The 22,763-nt window shown below is 42.4% G+C and overlaps 1 protein-coding gene across 3 annotated transcripts in view; it reads left to right on the top strand.

The window, feature by feature from the left end:
• LOC121270915 (serine-rich coiled-coil domain-containing protein 2-like) overlaps positions 1–22,763 on the top strand; it is a 569,579-nt gene that overhangs the window by 416,786 nt on the left and 130,030 nt on the right. For all 3 annotated transcript variants that reach the window (XM_041176518.1, XM_041176517.1, XM_041176519.1), the window contains exon 7: positions 1,220–1,288. In XM_041176518.1, the coding sequence (XP_041032452.1) occupies positions 1,220–1,288 (69 nt within the window). The remainder of the gene's footprint in view (positions 1–1,219; positions 1,289–22,763) is intronic.

Genomic DNA, 22,763 nt, shown 5'->3' with positions numbered 1-22,763 from the left:
TTTACTCCCACTTTTGAATGCTTTATTCAACAAATGCAAATGTACCCACTTAACATTTATGTTTCTAAACTTCCCCATGGTTATCTAATTACCGTTTCAAACCTACTTCTTTCTGTACATCAAAGCACCCAGACTAGCTGTCTTTAATCCAATTAAGACACACATACATGCACACAGATACAACTAAACTCTATTTTAAGAAAATAATTTCCAATAACATTATAGATACTAATCTCTTCATGACAGATGGAGATGAGGAGAATTTTTTTTCTCTCACTAGCCATTAGTCTATGGAATTCTCTTCCCCAGAGAGCACTGGAGGGTGAGTAATTGAATTTATTCAAGGCTGAGTTAGATTTTTGATCTACAAGTGAATCAAGGGTTATGGCATACGGACAGGAAGGTGGAGCTGAAGCCACAGCCAGATCAGCCATGATCTTATTGAATGGCAGAGCAGGCTCAAAGGGCTGAAAGCCGACTGCTCCTAAGCCCAAGGTTCCTAGAAGGGAATGTGGTGGCAGAAAAAGAAAAGGCAACTTAAATATTAAGAGGGTAAACTCATCAAACATAACCGGCAACAAAATGCTGCATATGTTAACTTTAAAAACTTGGCCTGTGAATTTGTTATTTAATTGATGATGTTGTTATTTATTCACTGAGGTATTTTAGACAATTCAATGATCAATATGTATTGATTATTACCATCGAGATAAGTGTGAGAGAAATGTTATTCTCTCGACCATTTTAAAATATTTCCCAGTTCAAAAGCAGCTAAGAGTATTTTAGTTCTTTTTCCCCCAAAAAACCATGCTGAAGATGAACTCTGGAGAATTCACTCCCCTTTTCTTATGAAGGTTTCATTATCTGCTGCAGTCCACCCCATTACTTCACTGAAGTGGTGTGTGCTGTTCCCTAGCAAGGATTAGCAATCTGTTGTACAGTGCGGGCAGCACTGCCAAGTGCAGTCTGCATACACACTTCCATCAGGACTCTGGACCCTCATGATTTTTCTACCTTTAATGACAGGGTGCCTTTCCTGCCTATTTCTGCCCTGGCAGAGTGAGCATGGAGTGGGAATTGAAATCAGGATTTCCCTGCTCAAGAAAAAGCTAAACCAAACAGGACAAACTTTGCAGAGTTTGCACTGGCTGATCTCCCTCTTATCTTTCTCTTTGGAAATCACTTAGCTCAGATTCTTGTATCTTTCCTTGTTTTTCAGAATGATGATGCTTCTCCAGTAATATCACCAACGCAAGAACAAGCTGAGGCCATAAAGTCTACAGATAAGGTAAATTATTCCTCTTTGCTCCACATGCAGGGTATTGAATATAGAAAGATATTTAAGCACAGCTTCTATCGATGTCCTATTACTGAAGCCATATTTAAAATAGATGTGGAATATTCTCTTAGGTATTGAAATTTAATATAAGACATATTATTTAACAGAAATTGTTGTAGTGCAATTCATTATTGCATTGTGCACACAACTTTGTTGTAATTACTTGGATCTTCCAACTCTATAAGTGTTTACAACTTTTTTTCTTAAAGTTGGCACTCTCTCCAAGAGTTATATGTTTAAAATAATCTTAAACTGAGAATAGCTCTATACAAGTATGTAGGAATAATAAAACAAGAATTGCATTTATAACCAAATTTGTCTTGTGAAGATTTTTGGTTCACACTCAATTTCTCCTATATACTCCATAACAAGAAATAGCAGCTTTTTCAAAGCTATCAAGGACAGACCACTAAGCAACACAGTTCAGTGTAAGTTTACAACCACTTTATATTTACATAAAAGTAATGCAAAAGAATAAGGCAGTGGTTATGTAAACCATCAAGTACTGAACAACATCTTGTCGTGAGCTCTGAGGCCTATGGAGGACATAAATGACTGAATTCTCAGGGCAATCCCTATACACAATGCCACGTCAGGGGGAATGGGCAGAAAATGCACTCATTCCCTCCCCACATGAGAATTTAAAAAGCTACAGCAAGTGGAGTGAAATCCCAAGAGAACATACAAATTAGGAGCAGGAGTAAGCCATTTGGTCCCTCAAGCCTGCTCCACCGTTCAATAAGATCATGGCAGATCTAATTGTGGCTTCAACTCTACATTCTGCCTACCCCCAATAACCTTTGACTCCTTTGTTAGCCGAGAATCTATCTATCTTGCCTTAAAAATATTCAATGACCCTGCCTCCACCACCCTCTGAGAAAGAGAGTTCCAAAGACTCACGACCCTCTGAGAGAAAAAAAATTCTCCTCATCTCTGCCTTAAATGGGTGACCCCTTATCTTTGAACTGTGTCATCTAGTTCTAGTCTCTCCCACAAGGGGGAACATCCTTCCAGCATCCACGCTGTCAAGTCCCAATTTATGGCCCATTTCCTGGGTGGAATTCTGACCTTCTACCCTCATTGGCCTCAAGAAGTTTATGTTCCTTCCACTTACAAAGTTGAAGAACATTATAACCCCTCAATGCAAATAATTAAGCTTTAACTATAGCTTGAATCTCCATTTCAATTGCACAAATAAACTTTACTTGCCCCAGTTGCACTTAACATTCTAAATTGACCATTTATTGTTTACGACTTAGTTTCAGAACTTCTCTGTGATGGATAGTGCTCAACTAAATGAGCTCTTCCTTACCAAAATCTATTATTAGGTCAAAATGTGTTCCCCGATGGGTCAGCACTTAGACCTCTGAAACAGCCAGCAAAACACTTGTAAGAAATGTAATCATAGCATGTTGAGTTTGCAGCCGCATTTTCCTGAAAGTAGGCCACTGGGCTGTGCGTCACTGTTGCATTGTAATTCCGCAGCAGCTGTAAAACAGTTCAAAACTGCAAACTCTGTGTTCTTCGTACTATGCCATTGTTCAGTAATGTGGTTTAAAGGTATTAGCCTTTATTCCCAGATGTTATATTCCAGTTTCTAAACTGCCTGTGCTTTTTGAATCTCACAAGCTATCTGAGCGCAATTAATTTCTGAAGATTTATTTTTGCATTGAGATTGTTGAAATCTTGTGCCACAGCAGCTTCCTTCTCCTGCACTGCAAAGATACATTTATCAATTCTCAAGCAGCATTGCTTCATCTCTCTCTCTCTGCTCTTGAATATGGGGGGAGATGGTGGGGTAGTGGTGCTGTCACTGGACTAATAATCCAGAGGCCCAGGCTAATGTTCTGGGGACATGGGTTCAAATCCCACCACAACAACTAGTGGAATTTAAATTCAATTAATCAATCTGGAATTGAAAGCTCATCTCAATAATGGCGACCATGAAGCTATCATCAATTGCTGCAAAAACCCGTCTAGTTCACTAATGCTCTTTAAAGAAGGAAATCTACCCCCCTTACCTGGTCTGGCCTACATGTGACTCCAGGCCCATAGCAATGTGGTTGACTCTTAAATACCCTCTGAAATGGCCTCGTAAGACACTTAGCTCAAAGGGAAATTGGTAATGGGTAACAAATGCTGGCTTTACCAGCAACACCAACATCCCAAGAAAGAATAATTTTTAAAAAATTGATGTACATTTCTATTTCTTGCTCATGCTCTCTCAATTCGAAGCTTCGCCATCTTTCTCTTTTTCAGCAATGCTCCAGTCTGTACTACCTGCCATTTTAATGCTAATTCATTCACATTTCTTTCCCTTTGCTGGTCTCATTGCAGTCTCTATCCACACAGGTGGTGTCATTCTAAAGATCACATCCACTTTCCTCAACTGTGGAGATAAAATTAATAATAGGTGGTATCCATACAGCCCACCGTATATTCCCTACCCACATTGAACCAACTTCCCCTCCAAAATCTTGACCTCAGAGTTCTCACTTACAGTCTCCATGTCTTCACTGCACCTGGCCTCTGCAATCCCCTTCTTGTGTCCCAGCTGCTACAAATTATTTTTCCAGTCCCACTGATAGCAGATCACGCTTACCTCCGTGGCACTAATGATGACAGAACCTTCGGTTGCCACAGCATTCTGGAACCTTCTTCTGGAATCTTTCCCCCTTCCTACATGAAAAGCCCACTCAAACTCCGCCTCTTTGAACTTACTTTGGTCACTACCTCTAACTCTTCTCGCACTCCAGCTTTGGCTTTACTCCTTTTGACAAGCATTTTAGGATGTTTTTCCCTGTCATCAAAGCTACAGAAGTTGCAGGAAGTTGCTGTTGAGCAGAGCGTTGTTTGTTTTTACGTTGTCACCGATGTTCGTGCTCCTCTCTGATTCTACAACAGGAATTCTTGAAATTAAGAAAAGCTTTTCCTTTTTAATGACTAATTAAACTTTGATCTACCAAGCAAAAATCATATGTAGCATACAGAGACCATCACCAAGATGCAATGAGTTACGAATAACTAACAACAGTCAGAGGCTTTGAATTCAGTGGTGGGCAACTCACCTCCTGACTCCTAAACCCAGTCTACCATCTGCAAGGCACAAGTCAGGAGTATAGTGGAATACTCTACTAGCCTGGGTGAGTGCAGCTTCAACAACACCCAAGAAGCTCAACACCATCAAGGACAAAGCAGCCCGCTTGATTGACACCCCATCTACAACCTTCAACATTCTCTCGTCCACCGCCGATGCACAGTGGCAGCAATGTGCACCCGATACAAGATGCACTGCAGCAACTCACCAGGTTCCTTCGACAGCACCTTCCAAATCCATGGCTCCACCACCTAGAAGAACGAGGATAATAGATGCTTGGGAGCACCACCACCTGGAAGTTCCCCTCCAAGCCATGCACCATCCTGACTTGGAAATATATTGCTGTTCCTTCACTGCCTCTGTGTCAAAATCCTGGAGCTCCCTCCCTAATAGTACTGTGGGTGTACCTACAACACAGGGACTTCAGCAGTTCAAGAAGGCGGCTCACCACCACCTTCTCAAGGGCAATTAGGGATGGGCAGTAAATGCTGGCCTAGCCAGTGATGCCATATCCTATGAAAGAATAAATAAGAAATAATTAACTCGGATGCAGGGAACAGTTTTCATGGTTAGATAGTCCTTTCTATGATTTTAAAATAACCCATCTTGTCTTTAACAAGAATCCAAAGAGACAATTGCAAATTGTTCTTTTCTCTCTTCCCCTCCCCAATAAACATTTGGGATTGAACCAAGTTTACAAAATGGTACCAAATTAGAGGAGGGAGAAGTTATTTAAGGCATATGGATTTGTTGTTTTATTGGAAAGCCATTTTTATCTCTGTTTTATGTCAAACATTTCTTTACTCTGAACTATATATTTAGTTTTAACTTTGTTACTCTTACTGGACTAGTCAGAGTGCTCCTGTTATCTGTTCTGGGTAACCTGATGTATTTCCTCTGATGACAGCTCAATTTTTCAGTTCAGTAATCTAGAAGCCTATTTGGTGACTCCATCACAGCTGGTCCCAAGCTCAGCAAGATAGAAGAGTGAGCTTTGTTGTTGCATTACCAAGGCTACAGCAGGAATTGGCTGTTTCGACATGGATCAGGGCAATCCCTCTTCCTGACTGTACTTGACTGAACTGGTCTTGAAAACCACAATGAACTATACACATTGCGGCCTTAATGATGCAACGTTCTTACTCTTGAAGGTGTTGGGCCTTTTCGGCAGTCTCATAAATAGGGCCTGAGCCATTTGCTCACTGTGAAAGCTTGATGCTGAAATAGGGTGCATCAAAGCCATCCTCCAGAATAATGGCTACCGCGATCAGATCATTTCATGCTGTATATCGCACAAACTCATGAGTGGGCGTAAGGCTGCCACTTTCAGTCCTGAAAAGTGCCCAGTCTACTTCAGATTACCCTGGAAGGGTAAGGTGTCTCAAAAATTTGAGCATCAAGTGAAGCTAGCTATTTGACCCTGCTACTATGCAGTAGCAATACAAATGCTATTCTCCAACAACAGGATGCTGCCGTCAAGCCAAAAAGACACTCTGCCTACAGCACAAATGAGTAATGTGAAATATGGATTTCAGTGCCGGTGTGATGCTAGGTATTTAGGCTGTATGCCCCAGTGCCTGGTGGATCGTATCAAATAGCATGTCCCTTCAGCTATTCGCAACAGGCAAAGCATTGACTATACTCAACCAGTCCTTGCTTGTAAAACTGAGAACATAGTGTCCAGCATTACATGTATTTCTGTGATTGTACAAAACCTATTAAACAATCTTGATTGTGCTAAGAATTATGCTAACAACCAATTTAAGATTACCAGTTGGGATCACAGCGTGGCTCACTTACATGTGCTGGAATTACTGTTTAAATGGAGAGTGATCGCAGAACTTGGTGGTGCAGAGGGATCTGGGTGTCCTGGTACATGAATCACAAAGTTAGTATGGAGGTACAACAAGTGATTTGGAATGCAAATGGAATATTGGCATTTATTGCAAGAGGAATGCATTATAGAAGTGGGGAAGTTTTATTGCAGCTGTACAGGGCCACATCTGGAGAAGTGTGTACAGTTTTGGTTTCCTTATTTTGGAAAAAGATATAGTTGGTTTAGAAGCAGTTCAGAGAAGATTCACTCAACTCATTCCTGGGATGAAGGGCTTATCTTATGAAGAAAGGTTGAATAAGTTGTGCCTGTACCCACTGGTGTTTAGAAGAATGAGGGATGAGCTTATTGAAACGTGAGATCTTGAGGGGACTGATTAGGGTGGGTATTGGAGGGATGTTTCCTCTTGTGGGGAGACTAGAACTCAGGGAAAAAGTTTAAGAATAAGAGGTCTCCCTTTTAAGATAGAGATGAGAAAAAATTCTTTCTCTGAAGGTTTTTAAGAGTGCGGAATTCTCTTCCCCAGAATGTAGTGGAGACCAGGTCTTTAAATTTATTCAAGGCTGAGTTAGATAGATTTTTATTAGTCAAGGGAGTCAAAGGTTATGGGGTGCAGACAGGAAAATGGAGCTGAGACCACAACTAGATCAACCATCATCTTATTGAATGGTGGAGCAGGCTTGAAGGGCCGAATAGCCTACTCCTGCTCCTAAATCCTGTATTCCTATGTAGAAGATACAACGCTACATAGGGCCCTGTCCTTTGCAAACAGAAAAACATGTCCATGCATTCTGCTTTTTTCAACTGAGCAATTTGCTCACTTCCCTGGTGATTATAATTTTCTTGAGTTCCTCCCTTCCTTCCATTTCATGATTTACAACTATTTCTGGAATATTACTTTTATCCTCTATTGTGAAGACTGATGCAAAATGCCTTTCAATTCATCTACCATCTCTTTATTTTCCATTATTAATTCCCCAGACTCACTTCCTGTAGGATCAATGCTCACTTTATTAACTCTTTTTAAATATCTATAGGAGCTCTTACTGTGTACCTTTATATTTCTAGCTAGCCTTCTTTCATACTCTACTTTTTCCTTCCTTATTAATCTTTTTGTCATTCTTTGCTATCCTTTATATTCTGTCCAGTCTTCTGAACTGCCACCAACCCTTCGCAATTATTTGTTTTTCCTTTAAGTTTGATACTATCTTTAACTTTTTTAGTTAACCAGAGATGGTGGGTCCTCCCTTGGAATTTCTCTCTCTCGTTCTCATTGGAATGTATCTATCCTGTGTATTCTGAAATATAGTCTTAAGTGCCTGTCACTGCACCTCTAATAACCTACCCTTTAACCTAATTTGTCAGTTCACTTTTCGGGTATTAGCTTTTATATTCTGTGACCACTCAGGGAGTATCAGAGAAACCTCGTGGGTCTGCTTTCACGTCCTTATAATTGCCCTTAGTTAATTTTAAAATCCGAGTCTTAGCCCTACTCTTCTCTCCCTCAAACTGAATGTAAAACTCAATCATATTACGATACCACCTAGGGGGCCTTCACTACGAGGTCATTAATTAATCATATTTTGTTGTACAACACCAGTTCTAGTATAGCCTGCCTTCTGGTTGGCATCAGAACTTGTTGTTCTAAGAAACTATCCCAAAATTATTCTATGAATTCCTCACCTAGGCTATCTTTGCTCATCTGATTTTTCTAATCTATATGTAGATTAAAATCCCCCATGATTATAGCCATACCAGCACAGTTTGGGTGTAGACCGTCCCAACCGTTACACCCCCCACTTTCCGCAGTGCTAGTGCCAGTGTCCCACGAACCAGAACCAGTTCTCCCAGACCAGCCTTTGAGGCATGCATTCATCTTTCTAATTTTATATGTGCTATGCCAATATGCACGTGGCTCAGGAAATAATCCAGAGATTATGACCTTTCACGTTCTGTTTTTTAATTTAGTGCCTAACTCCTCACAGTCTATGCAGAACCTCTTTCCTTGTCCTGCCTATGTCGTTGGTACGTACATGAACCACGATGACTGGATCCTCCCATTCCCACTGCAAGTTCCTCTCAAGCCCTGAGCCGATGTCCTGAACACTGACACCAGGCAGGCACCATTTGGACTCTTGCTCTTTGCTGCAGAGAACAGTGTCAATCACCCTCACCATACTGTCCCCTACTACCACTACATTTCTTTTTGCTCCCCCCACTTGAATGGCTTCCTGTACCATAGTGCCATGGAGAGTCAGCTGACACACCCAGCAGCCCTCACTCTCATCCAAACAAGCTGAGAGAACTTCAAACCTATTGGACAATTGCAAAGGTTGAGGCTCTTGCACTCCTGCTAATCTGGGTCCTCTTACCTGCCACACTTGCAGTCACACCCTGCTGTCCCTGCACTGAACAAATCGGAAGACCCTACCCTGAGGGGTGTGACATCTAGCTAACTATACCGCTTCCTGATGTGTCGCAGTGTCTGTCTTAGCCTCCAGCTCAATAACTCTGAGCCGAAGCTTACTGTAGACATGTTTGCCCTGGATCATACTGGCATCCAGGAATTTCCACATGCTGCAGCCGTGACACATCATCTGTCCTGCCATCCTTAATGTGTTTTAATTAACTACTTACTTATATTATTCAATTATTTATTTCCTCTTTTTTATATATTTAATTAAACTTAACCACAAACTTACTATTTTAAACCTTTTGAATGGAATAGACCTTAACCACTTATCAGATACTCACCAAACAGTTAGCTTCTTTCCCTGTAGTAAAGTAAGAACCAATTCCTACAAGGTGAAAAAGTTAGAAGAAAACAAAAGCAAAAGGAAAGGAATGCCTCCTTCCTCTCCTCACTGAATTCCCCCACTCACCACACTCTCAGTAGTACACAGTTCCAAACTGTGCTTGTTTGCCTCTGGGTCCTCCTCTCTCCCGCTCCTTTAGCTGTTACTGTCTGTCTTCGGGTCCTCCTCTCTCCCACCCCTTTAGGTATTGCTGTCTGTCTCTGAGTCCTGCTCTATCTCACTCCTTGTGGTGCTGCTGTCTGTTTCCGGATCCTCCTCTCTCCCGCTCCGTTAGATACTGCTATCTGTCTCTGGGTCTTCCTCTCTCCTGCTCCTTTAGATCCTGCTGTCTGACTCTGGGTCCTCCTCTCTCTCGCTCCTTTAGATGCTGCTGTCTGTCTCTGGGTCCTCCTCTCACCTGCTCTTTTAGGTGCTGTTGCAGTGGTTCATACAGCCTGTGGTGCAGACACACTGTGCCCTGGTTTAGGGAACGGGGGAAAAACTGGAAATCAGAGACAAGAATATTTTTAGTTCCTGATTGTAAATGATTCCCTCCTCAGTGAGGCAGACATGATTAGGGCTTCATCGTGATGCCCCCCTTGGTTAAACAGCCCAACCACCAGCACTAACTCAGCTCATGCATTAAGAACAGCACTTGGACAAGGGTGCCCAAAAGGAAGGTTGGTAATATATGTGAAGCTGTACCCCAGTGAAAGAAAACTGGAAACGGGGAAAGAAGGGGAATATCGGAGAAGATGGTAGAGCAGGATAGAAGAGGTTAAATGAATTGGACCAATTGCAGTAACTCAAATTATACAGAAGAAACTCAACACACCAGTGATCCATATTTAATCAAGGGTGAATCATTCCATCTGTATTCTACAACCAGAAGGGGGGGACACTGGCATAGTGGCAGTGTCACTGGACTAGTATTCCAGAGATCCAGGGCAATTCTCTGGGAACTGGATTCGAATCCCACCACGGCAGATGGTGAAATTTAAATTCAATAAAAATCTGGAATTAAAAGTCTGATGATGACCATAAAACCATCTTCGATTGTTGTAAAACCCATCTGGTTCATTAATGTCCTTTAGGGAAGGAAATCTGTCGTCCTTATATGGTCTGGCCTACATATGACTCCCTCCCACAGCAGTGTGGTTAGGATGGGCAATAAATGCTGGCAACGCCCACATCCCATGAATGAATAGAAAAAAACACTGACACAAACAAGCAACTCTATATTTAACCCCAACTCTCTCTCAATTCGCAGTCATAATCACTCAAATACCCCGCAGTGGGCACACTACAGCCAACCTGAGCCACAGCCCTATTTGCACAGCTTTGGATAAGGTTTATCACTCATTTCCAAATCCCATTCCATCTACCTGAGAGCTCAGCAGCTTCAGTCTGCTGTCCATGTCAATGCCGACCAGCACCAAGTCATCAGCAAAGCAGCAACATCCCAAGTTGGAGCTGATCACCTTGGCAGTGATGGCTCTGCTGCTGAGCACCGGGACTGAGCTTTGGTCCACTCATTCTCTTGCTGCCTTACCCATGGCACAGGCTCTCTCCTGGGAAGGGGAAACCAGCTCCAGCCCTTCTCTCTAACCCTAGGCCTAGGCTGAGTATAGGAGCTGGAGGTATTGCTCTCCACTGCCTGCCCTGCTCCCGTGTGCTCTTGTCTGTTGTTGTAATGTTCTCCCCCCTGTCTCTCTCTTTCTCGACTGTGCTTGTTGCTCTGCTCTGTCTCGGACAGGCTTTTCTTTCCTGCTTTTGGCTGTCTGCCGATGTCCGACAATTCAATCTCTCCGCCTTCCCTTCTTCTTCCAGTTACCTCTTGGCCGAGTGAGATGACAGCAGTGCATACACAGGTGCGCAATGCATACGCAGGTGCACAGTGCACCTGATGTTATGACCCAGCAGCTGGTAAAGCTGAGTTTATAAATTCCAGAGGGGAAATTTAATTAACTGTCATAACCTATATTTTACGTGGTATATTTGAGATGCAGCTCTAAATTCAGGAATTATATCACCAGTTCTCGAGAGGCATTTATATCAAACTACATGAGATATTTATTAATTTACAGAAGTTAAACATGGCTACAAATTGCTACTATCATAGCTTTTAACAAATTCCCAAACTAATCTCCACTAAGGCAACAGCAACCAATAGACTTTAAGCAGACACCAGGCAAAGCATTTTCACCATACAAATTACAAATGAGGTCCTTTCACTTTGGTTCTTTTGCAGACACAGTGGTATGCTTACAGGCTTTGATCTTACATTGTTTCTGCCCTGCACACAAAACTGTCATTGGTTATAACAAAAACAGAATTACCTGGAAAAACTCAGCAGGTCTGGCAACATCGGCGGAGAAGAAAAAAGTTGACGTTTTGAGTCCTCATGACCCTTCAACAGAACTGAGTAAAATTAGGAGAGGGGTGAAATATAAGTTGGTTTAAGGTGGGGGGGTTTGGAGGGAGAGAAGTGGTGGGGGGTGTGGTTGTAGGGACAAACAAGCAGTGATAGGAGCAGATAATCAAAAGATGTCACAGACAAGAGAACAAAGAGGTGTTGAAATGGTGATATTATCTAAACAAATGTGCTAATTAAGAATGCATGGCAGGACACACAAGGTACAGCTCTAGTGGGGGTGGGGTGAAATAAGACTAACAGGGCATAAAAGGTACAGATTTAAAAATAATGGAAATAGGTGAGAAAAGAAAAATCTATGTAAATTATTGAAAAAAACAAAGGGGAGGGAGAAGAAACGGAAAGGGGTGGGGATGGAGGAGGGAGTTCAAGATCTAAAGTTGTTGAATTCAGTATTCAGTCCGGAAGGCTGTAAAGTACCTAGTCGGAAGATGAGGTGCTGTTCCTCCAGTTTGCATTGAGCTTCACTGGAACAATGCAGCAAGCCAAGGACAGACATGTGGGCAAGAGAGCAGGGTGGAGTGTTAAAATGGCAAGCGACAGAGAGGTTTGGGTCATTCTTGCGGACAGACCGCAGGTGTTCTGCAAAGCGGTCGCCCAGTTTGAGTTTGGTCTCACCAATGTAGAGGAGACCACATTGGGAGCAACGAATACAGTAGACTAAGTTGGGGGAAATGCAAGTGAAATGCTACTTCACTTGAAAGGAATGTTTGGGCCATTGGACGGTGAGGAGAGAGGAAGTGAAGGGGCAGGTGTTGCATCTTTTGCTTATGCATGGGGAGGTGCCGTAGGTGGGGGTTGAGGAGTAGAAGGTGATGGAGCAGTGGACCAGGGTGTCCTGGAGGGAACGATCCCTATGGAATGCTGCCGGGGGGGGGGGGGGTGGGGGGTGAAGGGAAGATGTGTTTGGTGGTGGCATCATGTTGGAGTTGGCGGAAATGGCGGAGGATGATTCTTTGAATGCGGAGGCTGGTGGAGTGATAAGTGAGGACAAGGGGGACCCTATCATGTTTCTGGGGGGGAGGAGAAGGCATGAGGGCGGATGCGCGGGAGATGGGCCGGACACGGTTGAGGGCCCTGTCAACGACCATGGGTGGAAAACCTTGGTTAAGGAAGAAGGAGGACATGTCAGAGGAACTGTTTTTGAAGGTAGCGTCATCAGAACAGATGCAACGGAGGCGAAGGAACTGAGAGAATTGGATGGAGTCCTTACAGGAAGCGGGGTGTGAGGAGCTGTAGTCGAGGTAGCTGTGGGAGTCGGTAGGCTCGTAATGTTTATTGGTGGACAGTCTATCACCAGAAATTGAGACAGAGAGGTCAAGAAAGGGAAGAGAAGTGTCAGAGATGGACCATGTGAAAATGATGGAGGGGTGGAGATTGGAAACAAAATTAATAAATTTTTCCAGGTCCTGACGGGAGCATGAAGCAGCACCAAAGTAATCATCGATGTACCGGAGAAAGAGTTGTGGGAGGGGGCCGGAGTAGGACTGGAACAATGAATGTACCACATACCCCGTAAAGAGACAGGCATAGCTGGGGCCCATGCGGGTACCCATAGCCACACCTTTTATTTGGAGGAAGTAAGAGGAGTTAAAGGAGAAATTGTTCAGTGTGAGAACAAGTTCAGCCAGACAGAGGAGAGTGATGGTGGATGGGGATTGTTTGGGCCTCTGTTCGAGGAAGAAGCTAAGGGCCCTCAGACCATCCTGGTGGGGGATGGAGGTGTAGAGGGATTGGACGTCCATGGTGAAGAGGAGGCGGTTGGGGCCAGGGAACTGGAAATTGTTGATGTGACCTTAGGTGTCAGAGCATCTCTGTTGTTATCGGTTATACCCAGTACATCTCATTGAATGTAAATTCTCGTGGTCTCACCAGCTCTTTTGAACTCCACCTCTTCTAACAATAAAATCCCTTTCATAGCACCAATTTTATTAGTAATATAAACATTGCTTGGTCTCTGTAGCTAGGTGCCAGATTTCATTCCCCCTCTTGAATACCCGATTCAACAAAATCCAAATGCACTGTACCTCTCTTAAATCTCAAAACCAGTATACATCAAAGCTAGCTGGCTTTAACCCAATTAAGACACAACCACAGACTAAACCTCTCTTTAAAAAAATTCCAATAATATTGTATACATTAATAGCTTCATGACACCTGAACAAAACCAAAGATACAAGGGCAGTGTTCAGAGGAGACTCCCCAGCAGTCTCCCAATCACTGCCTGAGGAATACTGGACACATGATGTCCTGATGCCAACACAGGGTGAAAGCTGAAATTATGGGACAATCCCATAAAATGGTTGTCCACCGTGGGACTTAACTGGTGTAAATTTACAAACCTTCTTCGACTATGGCTACTCTCTAATCTTGCCAAGTGTTCACCATGTTGGCTCCATTTTTATCTCAATCATATATCCCAAAACACATTTGCAATCAATTTTGCAACAACATTATAATAACAGTTGAACTCAGGTGTTTTAAAAGTAGTTTAATGATGGTGAGAACTTCACAAACGACTGGTTTTAGAAATGAATCCACTATCATGAACAGCTCCACTGTGACCTTTCTGCTGGAACTGTTTCCATGCTTCTTCCTCCTACTTTGTACAATATCTACCTGATCACAGTACCAACAAAGGACAGCCAATTCATCATCAACCAGTACAAACCCGCAACACAACAGAAGTCCAACATACAAATGTGCAAAAAAGATAAAGACCAAATGCTCCAACAAGTTGATCCGATTCAGCCGTGTAGTTATTTCATACAATTCCCCAATCACGCCCCCCCCTCCACGCGCACACGCACGGAAACGTGCAGGGATGCGGACATGCGCACGGGCACACACGCACGCATACACAGAGCCAGACACGCACACACACCTTCATCCAAATGAGAAGCAATTGATACAAATTCTTTTTTCAGGAGAGAAAATAGTGTCATGGATAAAATCTAAGAATTTTTTCAGTTCAGCCAAATGCAATATATTCCAAAACAAATGTCAATGTGCAGCTTGATTGCATTCCTTAATGTTGACCTGCATTCTTCTCTTCTCCACAGTAGTAAGTACCAATTAAAATTTATTTCCATATTGGAAATGGAAACGAGATATAAGCCACCCAAAACTGATTAAAACTGACAGCTGAATGGGAAAACATCAAAATTTCAGAGTAGAATCTGAAAGGTATTTTGTGCATAAGTGCCCTGCAAAATCCATTCACAAGATTATTCGCTCATTAGCTGGTTTCATTTTCCATACTCGGAGTGATTGTGTTTCTTGTATACAAATCTAAACAGCTGCAAGGCTGTTCATAATGAGCAGAAATGGTTGCAAACTCTAGCTCCACTTTCATTACCAGAGGGGAGATCAGGAGAAATGTGTTTTCACAGTGCATTGTTATGGTCTGGAGTACACAGCCTGCAGCAGTGTCAAGGAGGAGATTCACTGGCGATTTTGGGAGGGAATTAGATGGTGACTTGGTGGGGAACAATTTGTGGAGCTGTGGGTGCAGGGGCTGGGCCATGGGAAAGGGGAATAGGTTAGCTGGCTCTTTGGGAAACTGATGCTGAAGTGAAGAACCAAAGCTGTATAATTCCATGAATCATGAAGAGGACTTATGTTTCCTGAACAGTGGGGATTATGGAGGCATGGGTGCGCTTGCTGGGATTTACAGTCTGATTCTGGGGCTTCTGGTTTCAAAATGCAGTGATTTAAAATGGTAAGCAGAATTGATTTAAAAGAACAACATGTCCAAATGCAATCTTTAGATCGTTACTGAATTATGATTCCTGGGCCTAACTTTCCAATGCAAATTAAGTTATTTAGGAGATCCAGTTTGGAACTCAAAATACACAATCTCTGTTGTCCCAAAGCTGGTGGTATAATTATTATGCCATGTCAGAGTAAATGTGGTTAAATGATATGAATTAGGCCTAATTTACTTTTTAAAATTTAGTTTATTTGAAATGAGACTTTTGCTCTATAGCTCAAAAGAACTGTCTTTGAAAATTGGAGAGTGTAATTGTTGCATTATGGTGGAGTGCATATTCATGAGTTATGCCAATTAGATCTAACTTGCACGTTATAATTGAGTTCATTAGAAAATTCACTTTACCTTTTAGTTTAAGAATCTCAAATATTATCTGATTTAACTGAAATGGATAATTATGCTGCTAGGATAAACATTAATGAATTATGCCAATTAGGCCCTCTTTGCATATTCTAATTGGGTCTAGAGTTCCCTTTAACACATATGAAAAAAACACTGCAAAGTGGGAGGAATTTTTTGTAACAGCTGTTTTAGAAGGAAAGCGCAGACTTCTGCATGGAATTATTTCCCCTTTTGGAGATATATTGTACAGTGATGTCCTTGTGCCAGTTTGCTTTTAACAGACTATTTTTTTGCTGCGTGCTACATTCCTGCTGCTCTGTTGTGATTTGCAGCAGAAGAATATGATTTGTGTGGAAGTAACATGACCATTGCACAATAGGATGATATAATAGATGCTTGCAAGTGTGCTGTAGGCAAAGTTTCTGTCTCTTCAGGAGTGGATCGATGCCGAATGGAGGTGGACTGCTTCCTTTGAAGGAGGAAGGGAAATTGGAACCAGTCAACCTGAGGCATTTTCCACCAATTCACAAAGCTGCCTCTGCAGGAGAGTTGACATGTTATCTACCTACCTTTGTGGCAGTTAATGATAACAATGTTATAGAATAATGGGGATTATGGAGGCTTGGGGCAATATGCTCTGAGTTCACTTGATTATGGGCCTCAAAATTTCATGGAAATGGAAGCATATGAAGTGGGAACAAGTCTTCACCTTGAGTCACTTGAACACTCTTACCTATGGGTTCACATTCCACTACAAAAACTTGAGCACAATCTACACTGGCACTTGAATGCAGTACTGAAGGAATGCTGTACTGTCACAAGTGTCCCCTTTCAGATGAAACACTGTTGTATTGAGACCTGGGAGAGAGAAGCAGCATTAGAATAACGAGTATTCTTGAAATGGGAGAGTAGAGCAGGCTAAGACAGCATAAATGCATGGAGCATGAAAGCAAGGGGAGAGAAATTTTGTCTAAAAGTGAGGTCAGTTAAACCAACTTAGTCAATCCCCTCATTCTCGCCACTTGCCAGTAAACCTGAGCTGGATCAAGAATTCTGTTCTACCTGGTTACATGAACAGAATTACCTCCATTCACAAAACTATTTTTGAAGCTAATGATTCGCACATTTTTCATTGTGCTGTTTCCAAACAGAGGTTGGAAAGAGAAGTTGCTGAATACATTCTACATTTGTTAAAACCCTTCAGGTAGAAAGCCTTCTGCTCAGGTGAAGTTATTCCACTGGATCTAACTACTTGAACTAATCTTAAGAGTAAATTGTTAGGGCTGCCAACTCAAGAAACCTTCTTGTTATCCACTGTTGTGACTTCTTGGTTCTGTTATGTGCCACAAGACAGACACCTGTGGTAGGCTGTAGATGCAGTGACAAAGAAAATGAGGTTACTTAGTTTGTAGGGACACCCGCTTTCTTTGAAACAAAATAGACTGTACATTCAAAGATCGCTCACACCTAAGATCTGTGATTTCCGGAGGTTAAGGGTTTTATTTATTTGTTGTGCCATTGTGTTTCTTGTTAAGAATCTGAATTTTTAAATAAAATGTGTCAGATGATTGGAATAAGGTAGAGTTCCATTTTGTGACCTAAGGATGAGTTAAATGAATGTCTTGCCAGTTTAAGGGATGTTTTAAGGGTTGTGCTATTCTTGCTCCTACTCCCTTTAGGAGGTTGAAGAAGGCCATATAAAAATGAAAGTGTAGCTGTTCTTGCTCAGGAATATTTGTTAGATGAAAATGGTGGAAAGGGAGGTACAGGAAACTCAGTGTGAGGTGATGTGGGAGACCAATGGAAAGGAGAGGAAACAGTGTTCTGAGAGCCTGGAGATGTTATTAAAATTTCAGGACCAGATGCTGAGATCTGAGACCAGTCATTTATGTGGTAGTTACTTTCAAACACTCTCAAACTTAAGTTCAAGGGAAAAAATCTCTAGTTTGAATGTTGTGTCTCCTGTTACTTTTTTCAAGTTTCCCATTTCAAAACCTAATAAAACCCTTGTGCACCAAGCTATCTACAGGACTTGAGTTCTAATAGAGAAATTAATCATAGTAATGGCAATCTTGTTTTACTGCTGACTTTCTGACTGAGACTATTGATGCTGTATTTTTAACACAGTTCAGTTATTACTGACCTCTGGGACTAAATATTCGATTAGGATTCGTTACAGGGTTTCTCTCTAATTAGAGTAAATTGAGCAATTTAGAAATACTAAATTGTCAAAATAAATTAAGTATTAAATATTCTATGGTCAGTGGCAAGCAGACATCATCCAAACCCCACAAGGACATGCACAGGCATACTTATTATCAATGCCATTGAAATAACTAACTTGATGTATTTTTTGGTTAGTATATGATAACATAATAGAGATGTTTTCTGCACGATTTGACACCAGTAGCGGGTGTGGCACAATGTCACTCTAGGTATATAATACCCATTGGATAGAGATAATACTTAGAAAGTGAATTAGCGAGCATGTTTTATGAAGGACTATGGGAGTAACTAGCACATGTGAAGAGATCAGCATGTTGCTGTTCTTGAGATAAGACAGTAAATCAGGATTCCACCTGTACCTTCTGATGGTGGGAGAGTAGTAGCGATGTCGTTCTAGAATCACAGAATTTTAATGGCACAGGAGGAGGCCATTTGGCCCATCATGTCTGCACTGAATCTCTAAATGAGCATTATGAAGCTAGTGTCATTGCCCTGCCTTTTCCCTGTATCCCTGTCCATTGTTTCTTTTCAAATAATCATCTAATGTCCTCTTGAATGCCTCAATTGAACCTGCCTCCACCACACTTCCAGGCAGTGCATTCAAGACCCGAATCACTCGTTGTGTGAAAAAGTTTTTTCTCACATCACACCTCTTCTTTTCAAATCGCTTTAAATCTGTGCCTTCTCGTTCTTGGTCCTTTTGCAAGTGGGAACAGCTTCTCCCTATCTGCTCTGTCCAGCCACCACCTGATTTTGAACATCTCTATCGAATCTCCTCTCAGCTTTCTTCTCTTCTAGGAGAACAGTTCCAACCTCTCCAATCTATCCTCATAACTGAAGTTTCTCATTCCTGGAACCATTTTGTAAATCTCTTCTGCCCTCTCATCCTTCCTATAATATGATGCCCAGAACAGTACAAAATATTCCAGCTGAGGTCTAACAAGTGTCTTATATAAATTCAGCATAACCTCCCTGCTCTTGTACTCTATGCCCCTATTAATAAAGCCCAGAACACCATATGCTTTATTAACTGCTCTCTCCATCTGTCCTGCCACCTTCAATGATCTATGCACATATACACCCAGGTCTTTCTGCTCCTGCACCCCCTTCAAAATTTCACCCTTTTTTTTATTTTCTGTCCATGTTCTTCCTACCAAAATGCATCACCTCACACTTCTCCGCATTGAACTTCATCTTTCAACTATCTGGCCACTCCACCAACTTGCCTATGTCCTCTTGAAGTTCCAAACTGCCCTCGCAGTTCACAACACTCCCAAACTTCGTATCATCTGCAAACATTGAAATTGTCCTCTGCACACCAAGATCTAGATCATTAATATAACAAGAAAAGCAAAGGTCCCAATATAGACCCTGGGGAATTCCACCACAAACCTCCCTCCAGCCCGAAAAATATCCATTGACCATTACTTTCTGCTTCCTTTTTTTCAGCCAATTTTGTACCCACATTGCTACTGTCCCTTTTATTCCGTGAGCAATAACTTTTCTCACAAGTCTGTTGTGTGGCACTGTGTCAAATGCCTTTTGAAAGTCCATGTACACCACATCAACAGCATTACCTTCATCAACCTTTTCTGCTACCTCTTCTAAATGCTCCAGCAAGTTAGTTAAACACGATTTCCCCTTGACAAATCCATGCAGGCTCTTCTTTATCAACCCATATTTTTCCATGTGACTACTAATTCTATCCCAAATAATTGTTTCTGGAATCTTGCCCACTACTGAACTTAAACTGGCTGGCCTGTAATTGCTGGGCTTATCCTTACAACCTTTTTTGAACAAGGGCATAATGTTTGCAATTCTCCAGTCCTCTGGCACCACCCCTGTGCCTGGGGAAGTCTGAAAGATTATGGCCAGTGCCCCTGCAATTCCTACTTTCACTTCCTTCAATATCCTTGGATGCATCTCATCTGGCCCCAGTGCCTTGTCAACTTTCAGTACCGACAGTCTATTCAACACTTCCTCCTTTTCAATTTTGAACCCTTCTAGTGACAGAGTTCCCTCGTCTGTCGCCATTGCTGGGTAGCGTCTACCTCCTTGGTAAAGACGGATACAAGGTATTCATTTAATACCTCAGCCATGGCCCCTTCGTGTAAATTCCCTTTTAGGTCCCTAATCGGCTGTACTCCTCCTTTTACCACCTTTTTACTATTTATATGCCTATAGAAGACTTTGGGATTCCCCTTTATGTTGGCTGCCAGTCTTTTCTCATAATCCCTCTTTGCTTCTCTAATCTGTTTTTTCACATCCCTTTTCAACCTTCTGTATCCCTCTAGACTCTCAATTGTATTTTCCACCTGACATCTGTTTTCTTCTTTATCTTAATTTCAATCTCCTTTTTCATCCAGGGAGCTCTGAATTTATTTGTCCTACCTTTCCCTTTCGATGGAATATACCTTGACTGTGCCTGAACCAATTCTTTTTTTGAAGGTAGCCCATTGTTCAGCCACAGTTTCTCCTACCAATCTTTCATTCCAGTCTATCTGTCCCAGCTCCGTTCTTGCCCCATTAATGTCAGCGCTTGTCCAATTAATTATTTTTACTCTGGATTGCCTAGCGTTCTTTTCTATCATCATCCTAAAATGTACAATATAATGACCACTGTCTCCTAAATGTTCCCCCACTGACACTTGATCTACTTGATCAGTCTCATTTCCAAGAACCAGGTCCAACAGTGCATATTTTCTTGTTGGATTGGACACAAACACTGCTGTAGAAAATTCTCCTGAACACAATCTAGGAACTTTTGCCCCTCTCAGCCCTTTACACTACCACTGTCCCAGTCTACATCCGGGTAATTAAAGTCCCCCATTATAACTACTCTATAATGCCTGCAACTCTCCATAATTTTGCTGCAGATTTGTTCTTCTACGCCCTCCTTACTACTTAGCGGTCTATAGACTACACCAAGCAATGTAATTACACTGTTTTGTTCCTTGGCTCTAGCCAAATTGATTTGAACCTTCTGGGACATCTTCCTTCTCCAGGTCTGCAATGCTCTCCTTAACCAACACCACCACCCCTCCTCCTTTCCTTCCTTTCCTACCTTTTCTGAACACCTTGTACCCGGGATTATTTAACACCCAGTTCTGCCCTTCCTTGAGCCAGTTCTCTGTTATTGCCACAACATCATATTTCCAATTGGCCATCTTCACCTGTAACTCCCCAATCTTATTTACTATACTCCGTGCATTCACGTACATGCATAGTAATCCTGATTTAGATTTCTCCCTTACCCCGACTTTACCTGTTAACTTACTATTCTCTATACTAGTGCTATCTGTCCCTCCCAGCATTTTGTACATCTTGGTATTCCTCTCTAAACTTTTTTCTTGGTTCCCACACCCCTGCCGAGTTAGTTTAAAGCCCTCCCAACAGCACTAGCAAAATGCCCTGCAAGGAACTCAGTCCCAGCCCTGTTCAGGTATTATCGGCTTGCGCAGGTACCATCTTTCCCACAGCCAGCCCCAGTTTCCCAGGACTCTAAAGCTCTCCCTCCTGCACCATCTTTCCAGCCACACATTCATCTGCTTTATCTTCCTATTTCTGTACTCACTGGCACCTGGCACTGGGAGCAATCCAGAGATACTACATTAGAGGTCCTGCTTGCTAAGTTTCTACCTAGCTCCCTAAATTCTGATTTCAGGACCACATCCCCCTTCCTACCTAAGTCATTGGTACCAATGTCAACCACGATCTCTGGCTGATCACCTCCTCTCAGAAGAATGCCCTGCAGCCAATTTGTGACATCCTTGACCCTGGCACCAGAGAGGCAACATACCATCCTGGAGTCATGTCTATGGCCACAGAAACGCCTGTCTGCTCCCCTAACCAATGAATCCCCTACCAGTATAGCTCTTCCTTTCTTCTTCCTCCCCTCCTGTACAACCAAGTTAGTCGTGGTGCCGCAAACATGGCTCTGACTGCACTCCTCTGTGGAACTGGCGCCCTCACCGGCTTCCAAAATAGAAAATTGATTTGTGAACAGGACCCAGGACCCCTGAACTACCTGCCTACTTCTCTTGGACTGCCTAGTGGCCACCCATTCCCTCTCTGTCCCCAGGCCCTTAAACTGTGGTGTGATCAATTCTCTGAACGTGCTATCCACGTAGCTCTCAGCCTCGTGGATGTGCCACAGTGACTCCAGCCGCTGCTCGAGCTCTGAAACCCGGAGCTGAAGTTTCTGCAGCTGACAGCTTTTCCTGCACATGTGGTCAGCTAGGACACCGGTAGTGTCCATGACTTTGCACATATTGCAAGACTTGCCATTTCTTGGCATATGGGGAATATCGAGAAAGCAATATTTATTGATCATCCCTAGTTGCCTACAGGAATAAGAGTCAACCAAATCATGCATGACTGGGGTCTCATGGAGACCAGATCAGCTAGGGGTACGCCAGTTTACAACCTTGCGAGGCTGCCATGATTTTTCTGATGCTAAACAGTCCGGGATTGAACCTGCAATCCGTCACCACCATTGTGCCATTAATCTTTCAGTGTATTGTGCTACCACTGTATCCCATCAGGCCATTCACTGAGTGTTTATCTTGTTAACATATTTAACTTTTTTAACTCAATGCAATGCTTTTGTTAGAGGAGGTAAACTGTCCCATAACTGAAAATTGACATTGATAACACTGCAGCTAGAAGACTTTGCTTTAAAAGGCCCTACAATTGTATTGCTTGTGTACCTGTCTGCACTATTGCATTATTTGAAGAGAAGGGGCATTTCTGATGTTTTGGTTGTCGATTTAAATTAATAGAAGGGAAATGATGTGTGCTTTACAACCAGCCTGCAATACTACTTGCCTAGTTTATTTTTCTGAGCTCCACATAAGGGAAGCTTAGTGCCCCGCCAGTAAAGTTATCCCATTATCTCTGAAGAAACCCTGGGATTTACTGGTGG

Source organism: Carcharodon carcharias, chromosome 28, assembly GCF_017639515.1.
Source record: "Carcharodon carcharias isolate sCarCar2 chromosome 28, sCarCar2.pri, whole genome shotgun sequence".
Taxonomy (NCBI): Eukaryota; Metazoa; Chordata; class Chondrichthyes; order Lamniformes; family Lamnidae; genus Carcharodon; species Carcharodon carcharias.
Note: the sequence above shows the minus strand (reverse complement) of the source record. Positions and strands in the feature narration are given on the sequence as shown.